The sequence below is a fragment of the Apostichopus japonicus genome, chromosome 13 (genome assembly GCF_037975245.1).
Source record: "Apostichopus japonicus isolate 1M-3 chromosome 13, ASM3797524v1, whole genome shotgun sequence".
NCBI classification, from domain to species: domain Eukaryota; kingdom Metazoa; phylum Echinodermata; class Holothuroidea; order Aspidochirotida; family Stichopodidae; genus Apostichopus; species Apostichopus japonicus.
This window is the reverse complement of record NC_092573.1, coordinates 13,990,015-14,015,154: the sequence shown is the minus strand read 5'-3', so window position 1 is coordinate 14,015,154 and position 25,140 is coordinate 13,990,015. Positions and strand designations below refer to the sequence as shown.

The window sequence follows — 25,140 nt, the reverse complement described above, 5'->3', positions numbered from 1 at the left end:
CTTTTCTGATTGTTCCTTGAACTTGAATATGAGGTCCTCAAACAAAGTTAATTTTATTTTACCAGATTTCCGTAATGTAATAAACTACTTCAATTTCAACACCAATAAAGGCCGGGTTGTAACAGCCTCATTGGTCTGGGGAAACCAACTCTACTGGCATGAAGTCATTGTACTAAAAAGAATTAACAAAATAAAATTAACAAAAAATAAAAAAATTAAGGAATACAGTCGTTTCAAGTGTTCTGCTTGAAAATGGAATGAAAGGCGAGGGTAGCAAGTACGAACCTTGAGATCTTTTACTCAAATCCCAAACTTTCTTATAAAATATATCTAAAATATAAGATGTCCAAGAAAGATCTCGAATTCAACTCTGGTGGGAATATTTCAATATATGATTTCTATTGTCTTTGGTTTTAAAATTCAGAATGCGATCTTTCAAACCAGCCAGCGCAGGAATACAAACACAACACAGGAATATAATGAAAGACAGAAGAAAATAGAAATTAATTCAACAATTTGCTAATCATCTCATCACTAACCTACTGAATCTATTTCATATATTGTCATTTTTCAGCTCTCACCTGCCAGAAATCGCATAAAAAGTCCTGACATTACACAAATAAATGGAAAACAAAAAGGCGGGAAAAAATGGAGTAAAACCGTACTCCTGAGTCGTGTCAGACAGACGGAACACGGAAACTTAAATAAGCCAAGTAACAGAAAATTGATCATACTTTTAAAGTTTATATGGGTACAAAAATAATTAATAGAATAAGAAATTTATACCACATAACTCCGCCGACTTCGTTTAATCTCTATTTTTACACAGAGAGTACCCAATTTTAAAATAACCTACAACAATAGTCTTGAACGAGAAGGGGAAAAACCTCACAAAACGATTCCCATCAGTGTTACAGATGTTCACACTATCAATCAATTAGTGGCTTAGTTGATAACTTCTCCTCAAAACGACATCGTGCGCTTCACAATGCTATCAAAAAAACAAAACCAACAGCTCTGAAGGATACAATCAGGTCTTATGTATATCAAAGTCATGGTCCGCTCGCTCCGATGATCAACTAATGTTCTAATGTTGAATAGACAGGTTAATGCAGGCACAAAGGACAGCACGGTAATCTTCCACGGCCCAATATGTATGATCAATCAGTCGGTGGATAACGCTAACAGGCAGACATTGTCCAATGTTATCAGTCACAGATCACGTCTCTCGATCTCTCTCTCCTTCATGGAGAAGATACCAATCTCCGTCTACTACATTTAACAATCACCTGGGACGTTGTAAATTGATTCTTCCGATATATCCATCATAATAAAACTGTAACCATATAACTAATCTGAAGGAACTGCATCTGAAAATTTTCTAGCCTGGATATATAATAAGATCAATACAGCAGTTGTCATTATACAAAGTGTGCTATTAACAATTACTGCTAAGTGTCAATCTCTCTGCTCTGGTGAGAACTTTCAAAAACCATTTTCTCTATCATTGCCTGTAAAAGGAAACGCACAAATTTAATTCCAGACACTGGTCAAAAATCATGATCCTGGTAGAATCTAAAGTCATGAGCAAAATCTGCTTGAAACGAAAAAAAAACATCACAAACCCATTCTGCTCATGCCACCTTACCCTTACCAAAAATCCTTTTTATTAGTCAATGGTTTTTATTATTTTAAGATGATTTCTTCTCATAGATCACAGATCCAGTGAATAGCTTTCAAAGTAGCTACATAAGATGTTTTTTCAGACACTCCATAATATTCTGACCAATAACTATGACACCATGATCTCTGATAGAATGTGTTACGTAATGAGCAACTTTAAGGCATATCCACAATAAATCGTTGTTTACTGAAGCTCACCAACTTATCAGAAAGAAAGAAAAAAACGACGATCCATACTAAATAATTGGACTGTGGAGCTGATTGTCATTAAAACCAGTTTACATTCAAGCAATCCAGAATCCACAAAACATATAAGTTACACCAACTGACTGACTCACTGATGATCAGGGACGGTTCAGTCATTGATACATAGCGATGGTCACCTATGCAGATCTTCTAAGTTTCATTATCATTAAGTTTTACCAGATATAGGCTACTACGTAAAGCAACAAGAGTCAACATTGCTAAAATTAAAAATTAAAAAAATATCAGCATATTCATTAAAGATATTATTGGCATAATATTGCCAAATGCAACAACAAGCAATAAAACTCTGTACAACAAAGAAGGAATTGTCGGACATTTAATGACTAATGACAAAGGTCTGACCGGTGACCACTGACTGTGTCTTGATGCACTACTTATAAATGCACTACTTGTAATTGGTTGCGTGATGAGAGATAATGGAAGGCAATGCACACAAAAGGTGAAAAGGACGATGGAATGTACCAGCCGACGGAACATAAACGTGAAAACATTTCAGACACGTGCATTTCTCCGGTCAACAAACTTTCTGGCGACTACGACACCATGATACAAATCTCATAATTCCATCAAAAATATGTAATAATGAGTAACAAAATGCAAGGACAGTAGGATTAACAGCTAACTGCCTTAGAATGTCTTCATTACAAGACTTATGATGAATTAGTAGTATATAATTACACTGAGACAAAAACCTTGAGTATACTTATAAATGGGTAATACTCATCGGGATCAGAACTTTCAAATAAACCTGAAATATTCAGCATAAGTATTACAGAGAAATAAATGATGCAAAGAGACACAAGATCTTATAAATTCACTTTCTCACAGGACACAAAAAACAATTATTGGAGGGGGAAAGGAGGGGGGGCACTGGAGCCTTTAGCTTGGAAACCTAGGCATTAGGAGACCATGCAATGGGGTGTTTTACTTGCAACAAGGTTAAAATGATTCCACAGTAGCCCTAGTGGTACTTACTCCCATTCCCCTTCTCAATAACAGCCCTTTCATATCCCCATTCAACAGAAAGACCAGTCATTCTGAAATTTCCCAACCAAACAAACAAATAAACCAATGCAACATCACAAAAGTCATTGCAAACAAGGTTTCTTAAAACTGACTAAATAAGGCCCAATACCAAACAAACCAAACACTGGACTCATTAACACCCCCACACAACAGGTTAAGAGGTTCTGCCCTACGGTAAGTTTGGAAGAGACACCAACGCACATAATAAACATGGAATACTCCTCGTTTAGACTCCTTCAGAGCAGTGGATGGGGGAAGCTGCTGGGTGATATATGTCCCTCTCTTAAATACCAAATTCCAAAGGGAACAAACAGCCAATGCAATGAGAATTATGTAGATACACTATTCATGGAATAACAGGATGTTATTCCAGAGACCACCCATTGGTACAAATCACTTCAATGTAAGCTTGACATCCAGATGGAGCAGTATATCTTTGAAGACACTTGCTTGTAGTAAAAAGTCATATCTAAACTTTACAAATATCTAGCATGCAACAACAATAACAAAAAACAATGCATAAAGAAAACAAGGGTTGTTACAAATTCTTCCAACAAATCCTCAAAAAAAGCCCAACAATGATCACATTCTTGCTACATTCCTTCCTGAAATAAAGTCCTCAAGATGACAGGTATCAAACACTGACACACAGGGACATTGGTAAGTTACAATTATACAAATCATAGCAAAATGTCAATTCTCATTTAAAAATTTATATAACCTCTTCAAGTTTCTTTGAATATTTTACCCTTTTAACCAAAGAAAAGTAACAAAGGATAAAACAAAACCCATGATTTTAGGCTGGACAAATAGGTCAAACATCTCAACTATCTTTACAACCGTAAGATTTGCTCTTCCTTTTACACATCTGAGTCAGGGATTGTGATAAACAGCATACGCTTCACAGCACACAATTAACATTTTCATAAACAAATTCAGACGGAAAAAAAACACAAAGAAAAACACCTTGAATGTCTGCAAAATTCTGTCATGAAGCTGGTTTGGTCTGTTATATAACAGAGTAAAAATTAAACATATGCTTAAAGATACGTTTCCACGGAAACAGCCATTTAGAAGTCTGTTGCCACTATAATTGTGTAGTGTGCATCTTACAGACTTATAAACTTCCAATAGAAACAAAAAAAGGGGAATCAAAAGTACCCCATTAACAAAAGTACTAATAATTGCAAATATGAAACCAATGCCATAAAAAGTTTGCTTTTAAGTACTATCATCAAAAGATTGTTTAGATGGAAAAGACAACAGTGAAATACTACGGAGAAGGATTTTCTTTCCCCATTCGACTCATCTCTTTCAACATAGCAGTCCTGGAGACAAGCACAAAGGTCAAATGAAATTCACTTCAACAGAGCTGAGATCAGTTTCTGTGCTTCAGTTCCACTGAAAGTTGACACAATCAGTTTCACGACACAACCTTGAACTTACTCGTGTCTTTATTACATCTGAAGGGATTTGAGGGTAAAGGGAATGGGGATAATCTCTTTCATCCAGTTTGTTATTCCCTGTGATACAAGATGAAGATGTTCATGGAAAATCAAGAGACAGAGTCTTGGTTCAACAGAAGCACAAGTGTCTGCTACGACAGTAAACAAACAATTGAAATACGGAGAGTTCTCAAACCCAAACTTCTCGGCAGAGAAATTAAAGCTTCATCCTACTTCTATTCGAAATGACAATATAAAAACCTAGTCTTTGTCTTCTGTAATTTGCAACAATTTGCAGACTATGCAAAAGCTTATACTATTTTAAGGCCAAAAGGACCAGAAAGGTCCCTGCAGGACGAGAGTGGTCCCTACAGGACCACAGTAGTCCCCCACAGAATGTCAGCAACTGAATACTGGTCTATTCAGATAGAGAGTACAATCTTCCAGTGACCCTCATGTCTGATTGTGAAGTACAAGTACATTCTACAGCTGACGAAGAAGTTCAATCTGGAACAAACGACTCTTCTAAAACAATACAGAAGACCGACTGGGTCACTATATTTACAAATTAAAAAGGTAGACAAAAAAATTACTGCTGAACGAGACCATCGCTAGTAACGATCCAAAGACACGTCCAGATTGCGTCCCTTGATGGATCGTCCATTCATCATACCTGCAGAAATTTCTGTTAAGGGAAAATTTTGCAAATCATACTGAAGTACAGTTCTCAATGGGATGACCGTGGGTAGACATTGGAGCTTTGGCACGATACAGGCAATTTAAATACAAACTACCTGTCAGTCCAGGTTGCACTACCAAATCCTTCACAAACTTTGAGAAAAAAACATTTTCACCTCTATTGTCCAGATGGACAATTCATAATACCGAGACAAAACATGACCAGCAAGCCAGTTGGCTTGTGATTCTTTGCCACATTGTTGTATAGGAAAATTAAAACAGTAACACTACAAACAAGATTCTTATATGTTGACCACAAGTCACTTAAGTTATCAGCAAGTTTCTTGCACAAATGGAGAACTTACTGTACCTATCTAGAAAGAAGTTCATGATCCAAGATTTATATTTGCGGTTATCATGTCCTACAGGATCTACATTAACCAAGAATGAACTTCAATAAAAGATACAGCTTTTGAGTTATCGGATGCATGTTTACAAAATTTTTAAGATTTTTGACCTCAAATGACCTTTGAGAAAACAGATAAGATTAGGGTTGTACTCAATGAGGTGGGTCATACATACCATGTATGATAAGAATCACCATATTCACAAGGTTGTCAGATTTTGAGCTCTGTTGACCTCTACCGATCTTTGACATCAAACACTTTCAATAGCACCCTAGTACTCACCAAGCTGGATCTACATGTCACCTGGTTTACAAGTTGCTGCACATTCATATTTTATATTTGTGACTAGCTTCTTATATAAACAAAAGAAACACCATCTGAGACACTTTTGCAGACCCCTGATTGTTTTCAACGGAAGTTAAAACCAGCCTAGATCTGAGATAGAGCTATTTATAGTATAAAGGATACTGATGGCCCTATAGGCTTCTTCTGCTCTTTCGAACCGCACTGTGCCGTATCCCTTGGACCGGTTCTGGTCGTCCATCTTGACATCGGCATACATCACATGGCCTGACAAATGCAACCAGAAAGACAAAGAGGCTTAGCTATTTCTTCCCACATTTCATTTGAGGAGCAGCATACTTCATGTAACAATGCACATCAGATTTCAAGTGTTAAGCACTGCTGACCTCCAGCAATCATCAAGGTCCTTGCACACAGTGGACCCTACACATCAACTTTGTCCACCGGACCACACCACATATGAAGTTTATCATGTATAAAAGGGTCTTTGTACTTTGATTTCTGTCGACCTGAAATAACCTCTGACCTCCACAGAAAATAGCAGGATTCTTGTAAAAAGGTGGACCTTTGACCTCCATCAACATTTTTGTTGTTGTATTCAAAACATGAATTTCCAATTGTTCAGCCTCGTTTTCCATTATTCCATGTTAGACAAGCCCAGATAAAAGAACTGAACTGTCGTTGGCTTCTAGGACCAAATCGTATTCAAAATGAATGAAGCTGGATTGACAGCAATTTGAAAATAAACAGGCCTTTTCCTTGAAAATGTAGCCTTTGATCTGTGCATGTGAGGTAAGTGTGGTACAACAGTACCAAGTTTTTCTCTGTAATATGTCATATTGCGGGGTTTTCTACGCAAATGATACATTTAGACATGATAAAATATGTGCTTTTTTAATAAATCAGATTCTTATTGACTCATCCACCTCTACACTAAACTATAGTGTAGGTTGGACACACATGAGCTCACCAATGTCTTTAAAGGCATCCTTCAATTGATGCCAGTCCACTGAAAATGGCAGCTGAAAAGAAAATGGAGAAAATATATTTGTTTTACCTCCAGTTTTGCTACATAATTTATCACACAGTGCAATAGTTATCTTAAACCACACTGGAAGGCCACTATGCAATATGTGTGTTGATAAATCATCCTCCTAACACTGAAACATCAGCTACATGCCAAGACGCCATTAAATCCAAACTATTCATTAGCATAATTTATCACACATTGCAATTGTAATCTTAAACCAAACTGGAAGGCCACTTTGCAATCTGTGTGTTGATAAATCATCCTCTTAACACTGAAACATTAGCTACAGCCCAGTGCCATTAAATCCAAACGATTCTTTAACGGTTCCCTTGGAGTGAAGAACAGTCTGACAGAATATTTTCATCACTTATGAAAGTGATATTTGAGCATTTTCTCACCCAATTTTTCATCATTGACAAAATTTGCTTACTCCCAAAATGGTCTGTAGATTATGTTGAGACAAAGTAAACATAATTAAGATCCACACAACAGCTTAGTTTTCATATTCAATAGGAGAGCTTTTGAATAGAGATATTGTCGGTCCTCTTGCCAAGTTTCCGTTAAATGCTGCGTTCTTTCTCTGTGAAGCATGGCACTTTTGATCAATACCACTTATGTTTCCTATTAAAGGCGCCAACAGAGAGAGAGAATAGTATGTTTTGTTGGGTAGCTTTATCTACATCTTTGGCTTCTGCTTGGGATCTTATGATAAGGCTTTCTTATATCAATCATAAGTCTGGAAATCCAAACACAACAAAACAAAACGAAATGATAATTCTAATCGCTCTTTGGAAAAAGACCCCAAGGGAGACTAAAACAGGACATGAGGAGTGTGCTTAAAAATGATTAAAAAAAATATTGTTCACAAATCAAGGCAGAAATTTGACTCACATTTCTAACAAAGATTTGGCAACCTCCTTCTTTTGGGGTGCCAGCCAAGTTTCCACCTCCACTGCTGCGATCACGATGATCCCTGTCATGACCGCTACTGTGCCCGCCATGTCCACCTCTGTCCCCACGGTCTCTACCCATGCCGTGTCGGTCCATATCCCTATCCCTGTAGCCCATATCCTGGGGGTAGTTATCCCGGTGACCGTAACTGCTGGATCCCCTGGACTGGCCGATATCACGAGGAAGGTCATCACGTAAATTGCTGAATCGCGGCGAGAGCTCACTCTGGAGTCTGTCTAACCCTACACCTCCCCCGAGGGAACGGCCCATATCACTGGAACCTAAACCACCTGCACATCATTCAAAAGAAAAGACAAAATCAATACTTTCTAAGACTTTCAATTCTATTTGTACATTTTTCAAATGAGTACAGTACAACATAACCCATAAATGAAACCTTTATCTGGAATGATATCTATTTTGGAGATGTCTTGATAATCGAAGACTGGATTGATGTCACTTTACTTTTACTCGATCCAGACTCTGAACGGCCTCTTTATTCAAGTCAAAACCAGGCTTTCTTAATCAAATTGTTGCTCACAAAGTACATTTTGTGATGGGTTTGGCATAATCTGGTGGTTCGCTGATTATTGCTGAAAGGCACGATAAGGCCCCCGAAGATATAATTGTAACTGTTAACTCACAACCAGAAAGAAACTGCTCCAGGAACTGAACAATTTGACAAACAGTGAATTCGGTTTGCGAGTGAAAGGATATAATGTTACAATAGTTGAAGGGAGAAATTTTTATTAATGAACTCAAACATTCTCTTATTAGGATCAGCTCAATGGATTTCTTACTCACACCACATGGTATCCAAAAATGTGATGTGGAATTATTATATGGCTAAGTAACATTCATGTGAAATAAAACTATCCATACCAAAATACAACTATCAACTTCACCAGATCTGCAACAAGCACTTCTAAAATTTGCAACAAGAAGCTTGGATTAAGGAAGCATTTATCTGGCATGGTGCACACAGCAAAATGCTATGCAAATTTAAAAACTGCTATCCGATTGCAAAGATGTGAAAAATGCAGTTATGTACAAACTACTGATCCATAGCATTTATTATAAACAGTACTGATCCTCAGCATTTGCTATCATTTTTAAGTACTAGCAAAGTCCATAAATCTCCAAATCACTACACAAAATATAAAACACGAGCATTGTTTCCTGTTTTTACAGAAAATTTCAGCACTAATTTGTCGTGATGACATTCATCCTGTTGTAGAGAACACTTGTGAAGGGTTGATGACATGGGCAGTAGTAAGGCTGGTTGATGACAACAAGTGGGTATCACAAATTCTCCTGCATGAACCAATATAACCTTAATACCCATATCACCAATAATTCTTTACCCATTTCTTAAGATTAATTTACTCAATTGTGAGCTCTATTGTTCAATTACCACACATACACATACACATACAAAAGACAAAGGAAGATGGCACTCACCCAAATTTCCAAGGTTGCTGCTGGATCCAAGTCCACCCGATAAGTTACCCAAGTTACCCATGTTTGGGTTCAGACTACCCAGCCCTCCACCTAACCCTAATCCACCTAGACCCAACCCAGCACCACTGCTGCCCAATCCAAGGGACGATGAACCTGGTCCTCCTAAACCACCACTGCTTAATCCCCCACCTAGCCCTCCTCCTAACCCTCCAGAGCCGAGCCCTCCGCCTAGACCACTCCCCAAACCACCGCCAAGTCCTTGAAAACCACCCAGACCACCCCCTAAGCCTCCACCTCCACCACCAATACCCCCTCCACCTAGACTTCCACCACCACCCATCCCTATATTTCCTCCCATTCTTCCACCACCCATATTGCCAGGTCCTGTATGTATTCCTTGGGCTATCTGCTCCAGGCTTGGTCCCATACTCTCTAACCCACCTGCAGAAATGGAATAGGCAAAAACTGAGTTAACGCACGGATGTAACAACACCAATAAGAAATTATTTCCCCTATCTACTGAATGGAGTAGTCAAAACTGATTCACAGTTGAGTGTTATAACAAGCATCTTGCTTTATAAGTTGCAACAGGCACACCACAGTCCCCCTACTACCCACAGAATGGAATAACCAAACAACTAATGAGAATATCATAAAACATGTAAATAAAATTAAGCAAACACCAAATGTTTAGAAGGATGCTTTGTTTAAACACAGCAAGAGTCAAGATTGTAAACAAAAGTCAGGTGGATAAAAGAAATAGAATTATTGACGGATAATTTTTTTTATAGTAAATAGAAACGACTCACGTGGAATTGGAACGGGCTTTGGTTTAGGTGGTTCCCTCTCTCTTTGGTTGAGGTTCTTCTCACGATTCTAATTTGTAGAAAATTTCAACCGATAAATGGTAACAATTATATCTTGCACACTTTGCGAGCAAAATTCAGTTTTTGGGGACATAGCTACCATCAAAAGCTTAATAGCTGATGACAAAACTTGTTGACATATGACACCAAATTGGAGTTTCACTGACCCAAAGCTGGTGTTCTATTTACCAAACCTACACATCTCTCCTACAGTGTACATATTGGTGTTCTATTTACAAAACCCACACATCTCTCCTACAGCATACATATCAGTTTTCTATTCACCAAACCCACACATCTCTCCTACAGTGTACATATCGGTGTTCTATTCACCAAACCTACCCCTCTCTCCTACAGTGTACATATCGGTGTTCTATTTACAAAACCCACACATCTCTCCTACAGCATACATATCAGTGTTCTATTCACCAAACCTACACATCTCTTCTACAGTGTACATATTGGTGTTCTATTCACCAAACCTACCCCTCTCTCCTACAGTGTACATATTGGTGTTCTATTTACAAAACCCACACATCTCTCGTACAGCATACATATCGGTGTTCTATACACCAAACCTACACATCTCTCCTACAGTGTACATATTGGTGTTCTATTTACAAAACCCACACATCTCTCCTACAGCATACATATCAGTGTTCTATACACCAAACCTACAGATCTCTCCTACAGCGTACATATTGGTGTTATATTCACCAAACCTACACATCTTTCCTACAGTGTATATATTGTTCGTTCTTTGTTATTTGCTACCTTTTCTGGCCAAAAAACCCAGAAAACCTCCTTTAAAATTTGCAACATAGAAAAAAATCCCTCAACCATAATAATACCTTACCATTCTCACTAACAGTTCTCTGTTGTGTAACATTCTTCCATTCAGCATACCTGATATGTACGTTAAGGAACTTTTCAAAATCCATCCTTTTTTTTTTATTCTTCACAATCTTTCCTACAACTGTTTGTATAAAACAAAAGTCCATGGTATTTACATCAGCCCTAAACTAATAGAGGTCAGTACATGAATTCTTTGGCCACAATCTTTACCATCGGCTTTATATCTCTCCTCATAAGTAGCTAAAAAAATAATATACTATTTCTTCAATGAAAGCTAGATTTTGAGTTGAAAACTATCATTGATGATATACAAGTTTGACTAATGTTGTCAAATATATATTTGACATCAGCTTTTCAAACTTCATATTAAGTATTCCACTATCCTTCAGACATTATCTTTTAACCATAATTTTTTCCACTGTCTGTTTACTTGATAACACTTCCATTTTACCGATATAGCTTTCAATGTCTTCCTAGTCCCCCTCTGTCTGTGAACAACATATCTATACAATGTCCTGTAAACCTGTCAAATAGACATCAAATATTCGCCGTGTCTCTGAAACGATTTCTACTTCATAAAGGATACAGATGGCATTCACGGCGTCCACCACCGATTCAAATTTGACGACTGCCAGACCCTTGCTGCGTTCGTCTTTGTCCTTGAAGACCTCGACCCGTTCTACGTTACCGGCGACCCTGAACACGTCCTTGATGTCTCTCCAATCCATCTTGTAGAAGAGCTGAGAGAACGAGTAAACGTGAGAGAATGTTACGACAGAGTGCTAACTTGTACCTGAGACTAAGAAGTGTAAGACGAGGATCAAACCCGCACCTACTATCAACTGATTGTTCTACTACGGAAGAAAAAATACTCCTTACAGCATTTACTTGCACTCGCTGCTTGATAGTTTATTTTACGTCCCTTTTCTTTGCTTTTCTTTTTCATCTTCTTCCTACTTTCTGTTCCTTTTCTATTAGTCAACACCAACACAACGGATCCTGCACGATACAAAGCTCAGAACTGGTTGTAATCGTTAACAGGTAACTGTGGCACTGTGCCAACTGAATGGATGATGAAAACATCCAACACTGCTACCTCAGTATCACATCTAGGAGTGTTAGCACATTAGCACATTGGCACATGTGTATCACATTGGAGTGTTAGCTCAGTGGTTAATGCCTGTGACTTCCAATCATAAGGTCCCGAGTTCAAGTCACTCCAAAATTAATGTATGTCGTCCAGTTACAGAGTTGTTGACAATTCATAACCATGGACGTTAAATATGAATGTGAGACTGACTTCGGTCAGCTTGCGGCTTTGATAAGCCAATGATGGCTTCTTCGCAAGTTCCTGCTTGCAGGAGGATCTTAAATACATACATACATACATCTCAAAACCCCTAACCTATAACTCCCTTTTTCTCTATTTTTGCCCACCTGAATGCTCAGCTGGTGGGAAACTCTACTATTCTACTCTCCTTAATTAAAAACATTGCAAGAAACTAGACTTACTGATGAAAATCAAGACTTACATTAGCAACAAAAACAGTATCTGACAGACAATCTGGATCAAGGCTCAAACTCTGGAGCAGTTGAGGAGTCAGCAGTGCATGAGCTCTCATATCTTGCTCTTTCCTACGACGGAATTTGCTGCTGTGGTGACCATCAAAATCCTGTGAAAGAAACAGACGCACATCAGAGGAAGATGCATAGAATGACTAGTAATTAACTCAATAACACAAAAACTGAATTACCAGATTTTTAAGCTATGGCAGTTGTTTGTTGAGTTTGTGACTATAAAAGACTATTAATGTCTCACTGCAGTCTCCTTGTATTGAATATGTGTTTGTGTTGTTATATAAGACAAGCAGATACGGTGTTAAAGAGATGAATGGTGTCATCTTCAAAAGTCAGCTCCAGAACTATGAGTTTCCTTTGAAACGATACTTATAAAGAACCGATGTAATGTAGTAAAGATGAAGTAGTATACCGCCACCTTTCTGTTATTAACTTTATATACCGTATTGGACGATAACGGACAGATTTGAAGATTAGAATATTGTACGTAGAGCATCATAACACACGTCTCTAGTTTGCTCTCTGTCTCTGTTCATTCTGTATACACGCCCTTACTTAACACCGAAGGATAGCACACTGGGTAACTACAGTATGACTACTTAGCAAGAGACCTCCCTTTATATCTACGATACCCCACCTGGCACCTCCCCTACCCCTTTTTGTTGACGGTCCACACATGAAGGATGCCATTTATATATATTAGGGCTGTAACAGTTAAACGGTTAACCGGTTAACCGACCGAACGGCCGGATAAGCATCCGCCGTACATCGTATAAGTTTAACCGTTTTTGTAATGCCAATTACACAGTCGCTATGGCGCGTCTTCACATCACTTTGTTCCCGAAATAGACCGCAACAGTTGCTTGCCGAAAATCACGTAACAATGGCAAACTTTATCACGCATCCATACAAAAGATTTTTAAGATCGGCGGTACGATTGAAGGGATTACTGACCCGTGTAGCGCCTATTGTTACCCCGTTCGACAATGAGGCGAGCCTGCATCTAATCCTTTCAAATTTTGTGATCATTTTCACTATAATCTTGAAACCTCCGTAACTATCTAAACAACATTTTAAATGTCTACAAAGTCTGATAAGTAATTGACTACCAAGTCTGAAATACTCTTCGAAATTGGTAATCTTTTCGAACATTCGAAACGTATACAAAGTTCCCTTTTATCAATTAATTACGAAGTCTGAAACACCCTTAGAAAGCGGTACCTCTTCAAAGATTTCTAATGATGTCGGAGGGAGATCAAAGGTTGTAATAAGGATAAAAGCAGGCACGAATTTTGAGGGTTCTCATTGCAAGTCAATACTCTCAAGCTCAACTACATACTACGTTCAAGGATATCTCAAAATGCCTTCCAAAGTATGGAACTCTTTCGAGAAGTCGGTGCAGTCGTCAGTGAAGTGCAAGATCTGCGGCACCTTATTGAAGTACCTAGGAGGTTCGACTGGGTCAATGACCAAACATCTGAAACTCAGGCATCAGGTTGCAGAGAAGGCACTGTCAGCAACTATGGACGCTTTTATCAGCCGAACAGTCTGCAACCCGAAGAAAGCTGAGAGGCTCAACAACCTACTCGTCGAAATGGTAGCCAAGGATGCGCTACCAGTCAGCTTCATCGAAGGAGATGGATTTCGTGCCCTCATGAAGGCCATCGAGCCAAGCTATGTGGTACCATCAAGGAAGACCATGTCAGCGTTACTGAAAGCAAAGTACGAGGAAAAGAAGACGACTTTGCAGACCGATTTGGAGAAGATTGCCTTCATGTCCGTCACAACAGACTGTTGGACCTCTAGGTCATCAGAGGGCTACATGACCGTCACAGCACATGGTTTAGATGGGGACTGGGTAAATCGGAGCTATGTCCTAGACACTACACCGGTAGTGAATCAAGAGGGTGGCCAGGACACAGTGGTACGCCACACTGCAGATGCCCTCACTACACAGATGTCCAGGATCGTCAAGGAATGGGGCTTGGAAAATAAACTTGATGCGATCGTCCACGACAACGCCAGTAATGTTAAACATTTAGGGGAATCCCTTGGAGTGGACGACGTTGCGTGTGCTGGACACACCCTACAGTTATGTGTTAACAACGGATTAAAAGCTCATCCTCAAATCGGACGTTTGATTGCTTGTGGGAAGAAACTTGTTGCACATTTTCGAAAGAGTGTTACAGCTACAAAGGCTTTGGAAGTAAAGCAAGAGCAGTTAGGTTTGCCTAAGCACAAACTTATTCAGAGTGTTTGCACACGTTGGAACTCTGTTTTCGAGATGCTGAAAAGACTTGTAGAACAGCGTTGGGCAGTTTGTGCTGTGCTAAGTGACCGTCACTTCACTTCTTTAACTGATGTGAGGACCTTAGAAATTCGGGATGAAGACTGGAGGATTGCGGAGGAGCTGTTGGCTTGCCTGGAACCACTACAGGTAATATTTTTGGCATTGATTGTTTTCCCCTTCCCAAATACTTTATAACATGCTAAGTCTAACAAACATCTCCTAACAGAGTTCCAACACTCATAAGTGGTACTTTTTCTTGACTTATAGAAAAAAATTGCATCTATAGGATTTTATAAATTTGAATTATTTTGCAACTTTGGTTAAACTAAACTGGATTTTTTATAATAATTATTTTTGTAGCATTTTGAACATTGATTGCATGACCCCCCATCCCCCTCCCAGAAATTATTAATGACATTCTACAACAACAAAAATATCAGAAAACTTGACCATATTTTATGTTAAATATAATTGAATTACAAATTCAATTATTTCAACTATTTTTTTTTACATTCTGTAAACCGAGTTCTTCTTACACTCAATGGTGGTCCTCTTGACTTACCCAAAAAAATTGTGGAGAATTTTTTGTGTCATTTTACCAAATTTGGGGTTTACATATTCTTTCTTTACTTTTAACACAACAAAAGAGTAATTGATTTATAATTTTGTTTTTTTATTTTGCAGATTGCAACGACTGTTTTGTCGTCCGAGCAAAACACTTCCCTCTCCAGTGTCCTGCCGATAGTCAGCGGACTAGTGAAGAGGCACCTGAAAGTGGATGCTGAGGACATTCCTGCAGTGAAGGCCTTCAAGATTACTACATCAAATGACTTGAAAAGAAGGTGAGCATGTGAAAAAAAGTTTTCTTTCCTACAGATTAATTATCCCCAACGGAGGAACTCGGATCCCCATGGTGATCGATCAACTGAAGGTGAGCTGGGGATAATAAAAAAAATTGTTTATTTCCAACAGATCACTTATCGCTAACGCAGTTTCTTGAATTCCCATGGTGTTCATCTGCCAGCGTATCACTAACCTGCCACAATTTTCCCCATTACAACTTTAGCTTTTCTTTGTACAACATAAACATTTCATCATTTTTAATATTCAACAGGTTCACACCAAGTGAGGAAGTCAGCAGAGCCCAGCTGGCCTCGTTCCTGGACCCTCGGTACAAAGGCCTGAAGTTCCTTTCAAAGGAAGAGCAAGTAATGGTACAAGACAAAATGAAGGAACACATCTCGGAACAACAACCCGCCACCAAGAAGCGGCGCCGAAGCAGCAACGTTGCAGAGCCACAAAGAAGCGCGATGGACTTCTTGTTGGGCGATGGCGACGACAACCAGACACCCCAATGTGACGACTTTGACGAGAGGGAGCTCGCCCACTACATCGGCCTCCCAACTCCCAGTCACAACTCCAACCCTAACCTTTGGTGGAAGCAATATCACACAAATTTTCCTATTCTTTCCACCCTAGCTCAAAGGTATTTAGGAACACCGTCAACGTCTGTCCCGAGTGAAAGGATTTTTTCTACTGCTGGGAACATTGTAAATTCAAAAAGAAGCTGCTTCTTACCTGCCAATGTTAATATTTTAGTTTTTTGGAACAAAAATTTATAGAATTTTTTTGTGCAAATGCTGTTTATATGGTTTAATCACTGTTTGCATGATTTCACCACCTTGTTTTTACTTGTTCTAATTACTCAACCTCCAGTGAGTATTTAATCTAATTCTTGCATTTCATTGAGTTAAAAAAAAAAATCAGCTTATAATTATTTTATCAGATATGTTTATCAGCAAACTTTCTTTACTTTTCAAAGTTTACTTTACATTCTGTGATAATTCTTGTACTTTGATAAACAGTTGCAAAATGCTATATCAACATGTTGACATTAACAAACTCCTTGAATTTTTCCTTCTTTTTATTTCTTCACAACTGTCTGCCTCCTTAAAATATGTTTCCTCCCCCTCTTCATAAGTCCCTTTCCACTCCAGTGACTCCATAGACCTACAGCAAGGTGTGAGAGTCTGTCATATATATTATATATGACAGACTCTCACACCTTGCTGCATTGTTACAGTTGGTAAGTAACTGTTACTCACTGTTGGTAATAATTAAACAGATCTCTAGGATACCTTCATTCAGGATATAACACAAATTTAGTTCAGATGTGGTCTGCACTCTGCATATCCCAAGATGTGACTTTGACCTATTATTGGATGCATTATAAGTCAACTTTTTAACCAGCATTCTTGCCCCTTTCACGTCTTCGTGGCCCAGATCTTTTCTGCTACAGATCTATTCATGTTTGTGCAACCTTTGAAATATTTATTCTTTGGAGGTTTAGGTGACCTCTTACCCAAAGAAGCTTTACAATGAAATACAGAATGATGTTCCTTTCAATGGGCACAAATTAAAAGAAGAAAATCACATTTAGAAATGACAGTTTGTGAAACTTACTGGTTTGACAACAAGTTTCCTCCCTCGAATGTCATATTTGTCCATGGATTCCACACTTTTCGTGGCGGAGTCTTTTTCTTTGAACTCTACAAACCTGCAAACAGAAATGAATATAAACACTACTGTAATACTCAGGCCATCGGTTGTTCCATAAGGCACACTTCCTAACAACTACTGTACAATTACATATTAATAACTGCTTTGGGCCAGTGACTATTTCTCTGACCAACACAGCATCTGTGACTGATATTCAAGAATGAAAAGTCTCAGTCCAAGCTGTAGAGCTCAAATATATGATGAGGTCAACACATCGGAATCTAATACTCATTACAATTATTAACAAACGCTAAAAAATTAAATACTGTACAGGATTTAACAGATACAGTACTGAAGTGTATATCCACACTGTAAGTCAAACAAGTCCATAGCAAGAGGAAAATTAGACTTTGCCATTTTCAATATTCCAATTACCTTAGGTATATGAAGGCATGTACTGTACACAAATAAGACATACTAGGGATAGAGAATTATGTAGTTACTACCGTAGGTATACGAAGGCATCTACACAAATAGGACATGCTAGGGATAGAGAATTATGTAGTTACTACCGTAGGTATACGAAGGCATCTACACAAATAGGACATGCTAGGGATAGAGAATTATGTAGTTACTACCGTAGGTATACGAAGGCATCTACACAAATAAGACATGCTAGGGATAGAGAATTATGTAGTTACTACTGTAGGTATTCAAAGGCACGTACACAAATAAGACATGCTAGGGATAGAGAACTATGTAGTTACTGCCATAGGTATTCAAAAGCATGTAATGACATACACTTATAACGAAACATGAAAAACTCCAGTTAAATACTACAATACTTTATCCTTACACACATAAATACTTACGCACATCCCTGGGATCCAAACAGAGCCATAAGAAACCAAGAATATATGCAGAAGAAAAGAGAGTGAAGATACAAAAAGAATAAAACACCATATATTCCAAATATGAAGGCAGCTTAGATTTTGCATTTGCTGGTAATTTTACACAAGTATTACGAATATTACACAAAGTGGGATAACAATTGATCAAACTAAAACACTCTCCAATACATTTTTACCAAAGGAAAATTAATGAGTGAATCATAAAATGTGAAACTTTAGTCACTCCAGAACATTGAGACCACCAGACATATCGTCACTGGAGGTATTAAGGGTGAAGCGTATATGTTGCCTTACCTTAGGTCTGAGAGGGGTGCTATTCTACACTGACAAACCAGCATAGTGTGTTACAGTAGGAGCTCAATTGTTGATTAGGGCCTTCAAAACTAATTTTCAAGTATCAATACTAAGCATACTATATAAGCATTACAACACTTTGTAATAGCCTGGTGTATCTAGTTCTGCCCTTAATTTGCATGTACATTTCTAGGCTGAATATTTTACTACAATCAAGTTATTGGGTTATTTACAAGCTGGTTGTAATTGTGCCAAAAGAAGAGGTTCCTAGTGTTTACACGAAACAATTGCTAGAAATGTCAGTATTAGCTAATTTAAGACATCAGGAAAACTTTCTCAACATTTGATATATTTTTTTCACGTAATTTAAGGAAATATATAAGTATTATCATAACATTTACATCATCCACAGTTGTTATTAAAGGCTTTTTTATGGGGGGGGGGGGGGGGAGGAGTACTTACAGCTGGTTTGCCATCAACATCCTGGAAGCATTCTACATAAGCGACAGGTCCAACTGCAGAAAGATGAAGACAAAATATATCATTTAACAGATTAATGAATTTTGACACTTGGGGGTGATGATGTGATGGTTAACATCAACAAAAATATTACAGCTAATTCATTAAAATGAAGCCAGTGGGTTGGCTAGTAAGGACATACATTCATCACTGAACATTACAAAAAATTGGCTGTTACAGCCAACAATACTAACCATGTTCAGACATTAGTGTCTTCAGTTCCGACCATGTTACTTCATATGGAATGTTACTAACAAAGACGCAATACTCGTAGTTCACTCTTCGTTCTTTCCCCGTCCTTTGGTCGATTATGCTAGCATATTGCGATCTGCTCTGCCCTCTATCTCTTCTTCGTTCCCGATCTCTACGATCACTCCTATCTCGTCGTTTATTGTCATCGTAATTTCTGGCCGGGCTTCTGCTTCTTGATCTGTTTCTTGAGTCAAGCTGTTCTCTGTGAAAGTTTACAAATGACAAATTATATTTCCTAGATAAAATTCTGAAGTGTTAACACTGAATGTTTTCTTCACTTTTTATGTTGACCAAAGAGTGACAGTACTTAGAGCCCCAACTATCAAAACCTATTATACTTTTAGTGTAATAAATACCTAAATCTGGTATCCAAACCATCATAATTCTACACTACATACGTGCATTACCCATACAGTCCATTATCAATAATATCTGTATATAGTATCATCGCAACAACAAAACAAAATGCTAAGTCTTTTTATTACAATTTACTAATAAAAAATTATAAATTTGTTTTTATGTAAATTGCTGGAGCCATATTTTTCTTTTTGCTGTACAGAATGAAACTATTCATTATAAGGTATTGTATTGAAGGCTTGTTCAGAGTGACTTTTTATGACAAGAACTGATTAGGCTACATTTGCAACAGAACCAAATAGCATGTTTTATTGTAAGGGATGAACTGGTGGGGTCATGTGAGCTAACAGGTTGGGAATGGGTTACTGTCTCTAGTCTGAAGTTAAGTCAGATATCTTCCATATTTGGTCTAATATTGTCAGACTCAGAGGCTTTAAGTTACATTTGGTTACAATAAGAGCTGGTCTAGGCTTGTCATTACACTAGTGCTGATAGTCGTAATCGATTAATTGCCAGTTATCGCGATTACACTTTGGAAGTTTGATTAATCGCCCTCAAAACCTAAGTTGCGATTACTCGACTGCAAGCTAGCACTACACATACAGTGGTGTTCCGTCGAGGTTGACACGACCGTCCGGACGCGAAGTTTTCAGATGTTTCCAGACACTTTAGGACACTTTAGGACGTTTTCTGACACCTCCGGACGGTCGGACGCTTTTGTACATTTTACTCCAACAATATTCACTTTTAATCCGGACGGAACAAGTGGTTTACTGCCTACTTTTTCACACCAGATTAAATCGATCTTCTCAGTTTGTTACAATAGAAGTTACAATGGTGATATGTCCGATTCTGTCCGATAATCCGGACGTTTTTAGCCCGACTCAAGTAACAAAACAGTATGGATTACAGAGGCAAGAACCCTTTCATTTCAGAAAAGCGTCATGTGTCCGATAATCCGGACGCTTAAGGCTAAACTATGTTTCTATTCAAAAGCGATTTTAGAGGCAGTTCTAATATCAGCTCGCAAAACGTCTGAATCCGTCCGATAATCCGGACGGAATAAACTATCAGCACAGGGTAGTATTTCTGCTACGAACAAAATCAAAGGTGATACAACTTTGAACACAAAATTGCTGCGAAGAAATATATTGAAGTAGCAAAAGCATGCAATGTACAACAACTATTTACTAACCTTTTGAAACAAAAATTCAAGCAGAAGGAGTGGGGAGCAGTAACAAGAAATAAGAGAAATATCGACATATTGATGATAATGCCCATTGGTGTCGGGCGACAACCAACCATTCCCACTATATCTTATCCTGGTTCTGAGTGGCTTCAGTTCAACAAAAATATCGTTTTACCTAGGCTCAAAACGTCGCACAAAATATTTTCAAAACAACGGTACACATGAAGTAATCCAATAAATCCCAGACTGAATAACGAATATAAATACACTACAGCATCGTTACTTTATTCTTTACCTCCTGCCGACACAACCGAAAATGTTTAATGTTTAATATGTAACACGGAGATACGTATTGAACTTTTTTTTTAAATAATTTCAATGTTTTAACATGTCACTCCCGTAGCTCCTTAAAAGTTGCTAAGCTTTTTATTGATAACGCCGAACGTACCGCCATTACCAGACACACAAGGCGCCACGAAATGTAACACTGTTTAAAAAGTCGGAAACATCTGAAAGTACTATTAATATGCAAATGTTACGAACGTTTTACCCCTATGTTAAGTGTATTTTTCTCACCGTTCAATCGTCCGGTTATTTTCCTTCTTTTTTTTTCTTCAATGGTTATCGAAGTTTGTTTTTTGACAATGAGGAAATGTTATTCGCAAAATTTGAATATATTGAGAAACTAATCCCAGGGCGTAAAATCTCGCGAACATACTTGTACTTCCAGGAATCCACGGTAAAGCTCGTTGCTGCAAAGGTTGAGCTCACACGCGCTAAGCAAGGTACCTGGGAGACTGCTTGGGCCACCCCTCCTCTCTTACAAGACGGGTTAATATAGCGTTGCACGTTTCTTGGCAGTTTGCCAGGGTTGTAACAACTCCTTGTTAAGTCAGAATGGAATGCAAATAAACAGGTGTCAGGCTTGTGAGCAGAAACCAGGACATGACCTAGATTTCCAGGGTAGTCAATATTCCGCACGCGCACCTGCAGTTGGGATATTTGGTGATCACGTTTTTGTACGCATGACATGTGAAAACGAAAACCTCAAATGAAACTTACTGTTGGAATACGTGGATTTTACTCTTTTACTACTGATGTTCGATTACAACTGGCTCTTATAATGTCAAGTTGAATGGAGCTGGTAAGCATCTTAGCGCCATTTTAAATTGTGCTCGAACACTTTTGTCATGGCCAATCAGTCTGTGGATCCTAAATGATTTTTATTTGGCAAACGGACATTCAAGGACAAAAGTCATGCAATTGGAAACTGTTTTCCTACCTTCTAAGAAGTATAAGTTTTTTTACGTAACACCTCTTTTTTGTTCAAAGTTTTGTTTTAGCATAGGCCTACTCAAATCAACTGAGGGAGAACAGGATGTTCAATGAAGGTTTGAACTGTCGGAAAATGTCAATAATACATATTTTTATATGAAAGGTCCGCCGTTTTGCGGCAAATTCTCTGCCTCTTTCAATACATACTTTCTAATAAAACACTTCTTGCGACAAAGAATTACCATACATTTCTTAATTGTAGATAATATTCCACTCTGAATGTTTAGGACAAGATCGAATTTATCATCGATTGTGAACTTGCATTATATCGATAAAGTTTTTCACGATGAAATTTATTTCATCACCTTATATTGCAGCTTCAATTTTGTTAAACTGTATCCTAGTAACCTTTAAAATCTCAATTTAGGCACAGAGCTTCGTCCGTGTCTCATGTCAAATTGACGAGACGGTACTGTACCACCTCGCGGGAGGAATCGAACTTTGAACTTAGCACGCTTCTAATAAACGAAAAGTGTAAACGAAAAGTGTTGTATGTATTTAGCGATATTATATTGTCGTATCCATCTGACAGGAAAAACTGTTCCTTGCTAGCTGTAAGTATCAAAATAGTAAATGATAGTGAGTAAATATTTCTGCACAGAGTTTTTGTCAGTGAACTTGTAATCCTTACAGACTATTGTTATCACGCTGAGGAATCATCGCGGCCGTGTGACCGCAAATGCTCTAGATAAACACTCCACTCTTTTGTTACTATTGGGCTAGTAAACTATACATCGGACGTTTTCGGACACTTTTGGCTTTGAATACTGGGTATGACGGTTTTTTTTCTAACCGGATGCTTGGACAGAACCAGACAGTTCCTGACACTTTCAGACATTTTCGGACGTTTTCGGACATTTGAAATCGGACGACTAGGTCAACCTCGACGGAACACCACTGTAATCTGCTTTTGAAGAATAGCCTTAGCTATCACAAACGACACTAAAGCAGTTTGTCAGCAAATATCGCAATAAGTATACAGGTTTTCACAATGCTACACTACAGTAGCACTGTGCCGTGTTAAAAATTATCAAGCACCTGCTCCAGTTAGATTCATGCATTTGTTTGTCAGAAATATGCTTGTTCTGAAGTGCAATATTCAGTCCTGACAATGTTTAATCATTGCACATAATCGCAAGTTGGTACTTATTAATCTTTTAGGATTGCCAAAGTATTTGTCATTTCTTCAGACATGTTTACAATTTCTTCATTACTGGCTTGGTTCACATTCATCGGATGTCTGATAGAGTGTGTCGATTGCAGTGTAGTTTCATTTCAATGTGAAAAATATGTGCCTGCTATGGCGCAAGGCTAAAGCCTAGCCTAGAACGTTGAACGTCCTTCTACAGAAAAGTCTTGCATACTGATCATCACATCACTACAAGGTGTTACAACCATTTTTGCATGTCTACTTTTATTAGTGCTTGTAGTTGTAGTAGCCTTGTAGATTCATTCAAAAGTTTTTGATTTACTACAGATGATTAACCAACTACCAAAGAAAAAGTAGACTAGTATCAACTGTAGGATGGTGACTTCGAAGTTCGCCCACTTAAGACTTAAAACACCCCAAAACTAAATCTTCTGGTATAAATCATTTGAAAATATACTTCATATGGTGGGAGAATTTTGTTATAGTACGATACACGGCCAAACTTTCTTTCCTGCAAACTGTTTTCACGTTGTTTTCCAAGAAGATTCTTCGTGATTGTGGAACTTGTATTTCTTGCTAGAGTATTGCGAATTTCGGCCACGCAACCTACAGTGTGGCGCTGGTAAAAATTGGTGGCGCTGTTGCTTTTTCAGTAATTATAACAGACTTCATAGATCTTCGTCATTTTATTGACAAATATGTAAGTAATTTCTTGCACACGGGTCATTTTGGAGAGAAAATAACTGTAGCTTCGTACTTTTTGGTGAAATTTGGCTCTTCCTGTAGGTTTTCATGGTGAAAATCGTGTATTTCTTAGGGTGCCCGAACTTCGCAGTATGGCGAACTTCGCAATACTGACTATACTACATTACACTGGGCACTTATCACATGTTTATGGCATTTGACCGCTGTTAGTGTTAGTGTTTGGCAGCTATTACACTTACAGTGTACATAACAAAGTAAGTTTATGTAAGGCTTAAGCCCAGGCTTAACTTAAGGTAACCTTGGTCATGCAATTACCGGCACTCCTAACATTTTCAAGAAAGTAGCCAAACTTAGGCTAAGGCTTGTTCTTCTTTGGGCTTGGACTAGGTAGTACTGTGTAACAGTCATTGGGATTGTTGGTTGTAGGAACTGGCATCTATTCTAAGCAATGACTGGGCCCAAGGTTTGGTATTACTTTTAGTAAAACTGGTTATATCTTTTTTGTGTTGATCCTTGTCACTAGGACTCCTACTAGCCTAAATAGGCCTAGGCTATGTTGTTAGGCATAGGCCTAGGCTTTATTCTCCTGATTCGCTAATAACTTAGGTAACCGTTATTCCCTAATGGAACCCGTCCATCTGCAAGTACTGTATCTAGGCAAATATTATTGATTAAACTGACGGTAGGCCTAACGTCAGGCCCGAGCCTATTGCCCAAATCAAGGTTAAGCCTAACGTTAAGTTAGGATATAGCGTTATGCTACCCAAGTTAACGTTAAGTCCACAGACATAGAATTTGGACGGTTAGTTTTGTACCTTTTTGTGTCTATTCCTCCGTTTCCGCTTGAAAACGACTGCGGAAAGCTTGCATCTCCCAAAGGTCCAGAATCCTCTACACCTTCTTCAAATCCGTTATCACCGAAATCTGCCATTTCGTTGCAGTGAGTTACTAACTGGGCCTGTTTAGAATCAACGAAGTAGAGTAAATAATGTTAGGCTATTGCTCTAACCAACGCGTGCGTTACGTTATGGTAGGCTTCTTGTAACAGAGAAGGCGTTCAGCGTATGTTGCCCATGCATACATGTGCAC

General features: G+C 38.3%; 2 protein-coding genes across 2 annotated transcripts; one reads left to right on the top strand and one right to left on the bottom strand.

Annotated features, from left to right (window-relative positions):
* Positions 1–502: 502 nt before the first annotated feature.
* LOC139979026 (myelin expression factor 2-like) lies at positions 503–25,106 on the bottom strand. Its single transcript, XM_071989662.1, has 13 exons — positions 24,867–25,106; positions 19,258–19,517; positions 19,007–19,059; positions 17,304–17,474; positions 12,505–12,645; positions 11,559–11,712; positions 10,974–11,023; positions 10,061–10,127; positions 9,252–9,692; positions 7,731–8,080; positions 6,780–6,831; positions 5,975–6,076; positions 503–5,094 (listed from the first exon to the last, which is right to left on the bottom strand). Exons 1-13 carry the CDS (start codon positions 24,980–24,982, stop codon positions 5,033–5,035), a joined length of 2,019 nt encoding a protein of 672 aa, XP_071845763.1. The 5' UTR covers positions 24,983–25,106; the 3' UTR covers positions 503–5,032.
* Positions 12,653–16,838, top strand: LOC139979001 (E3 SUMO-protein ligase ZBED1-like). The gene is made up of 3 exons (XM_071989641.1): positions 12,653–15,017; positions 15,510–15,682; positions 15,955–16,838. The coding sequence occupies exons 1-3, from the start codon at positions 13,911–13,913 to the stop codon at positions 16,460–16,462; spliced, it is 1,788 nt and encodes a 595-aa protein (XP_071845742.1). The 5' UTR covers positions 12,653–13,910; the 3' UTR covers positions 16,463–16,838.
* Positions 25,107–25,140: the final 34 nt, after the last annotated feature.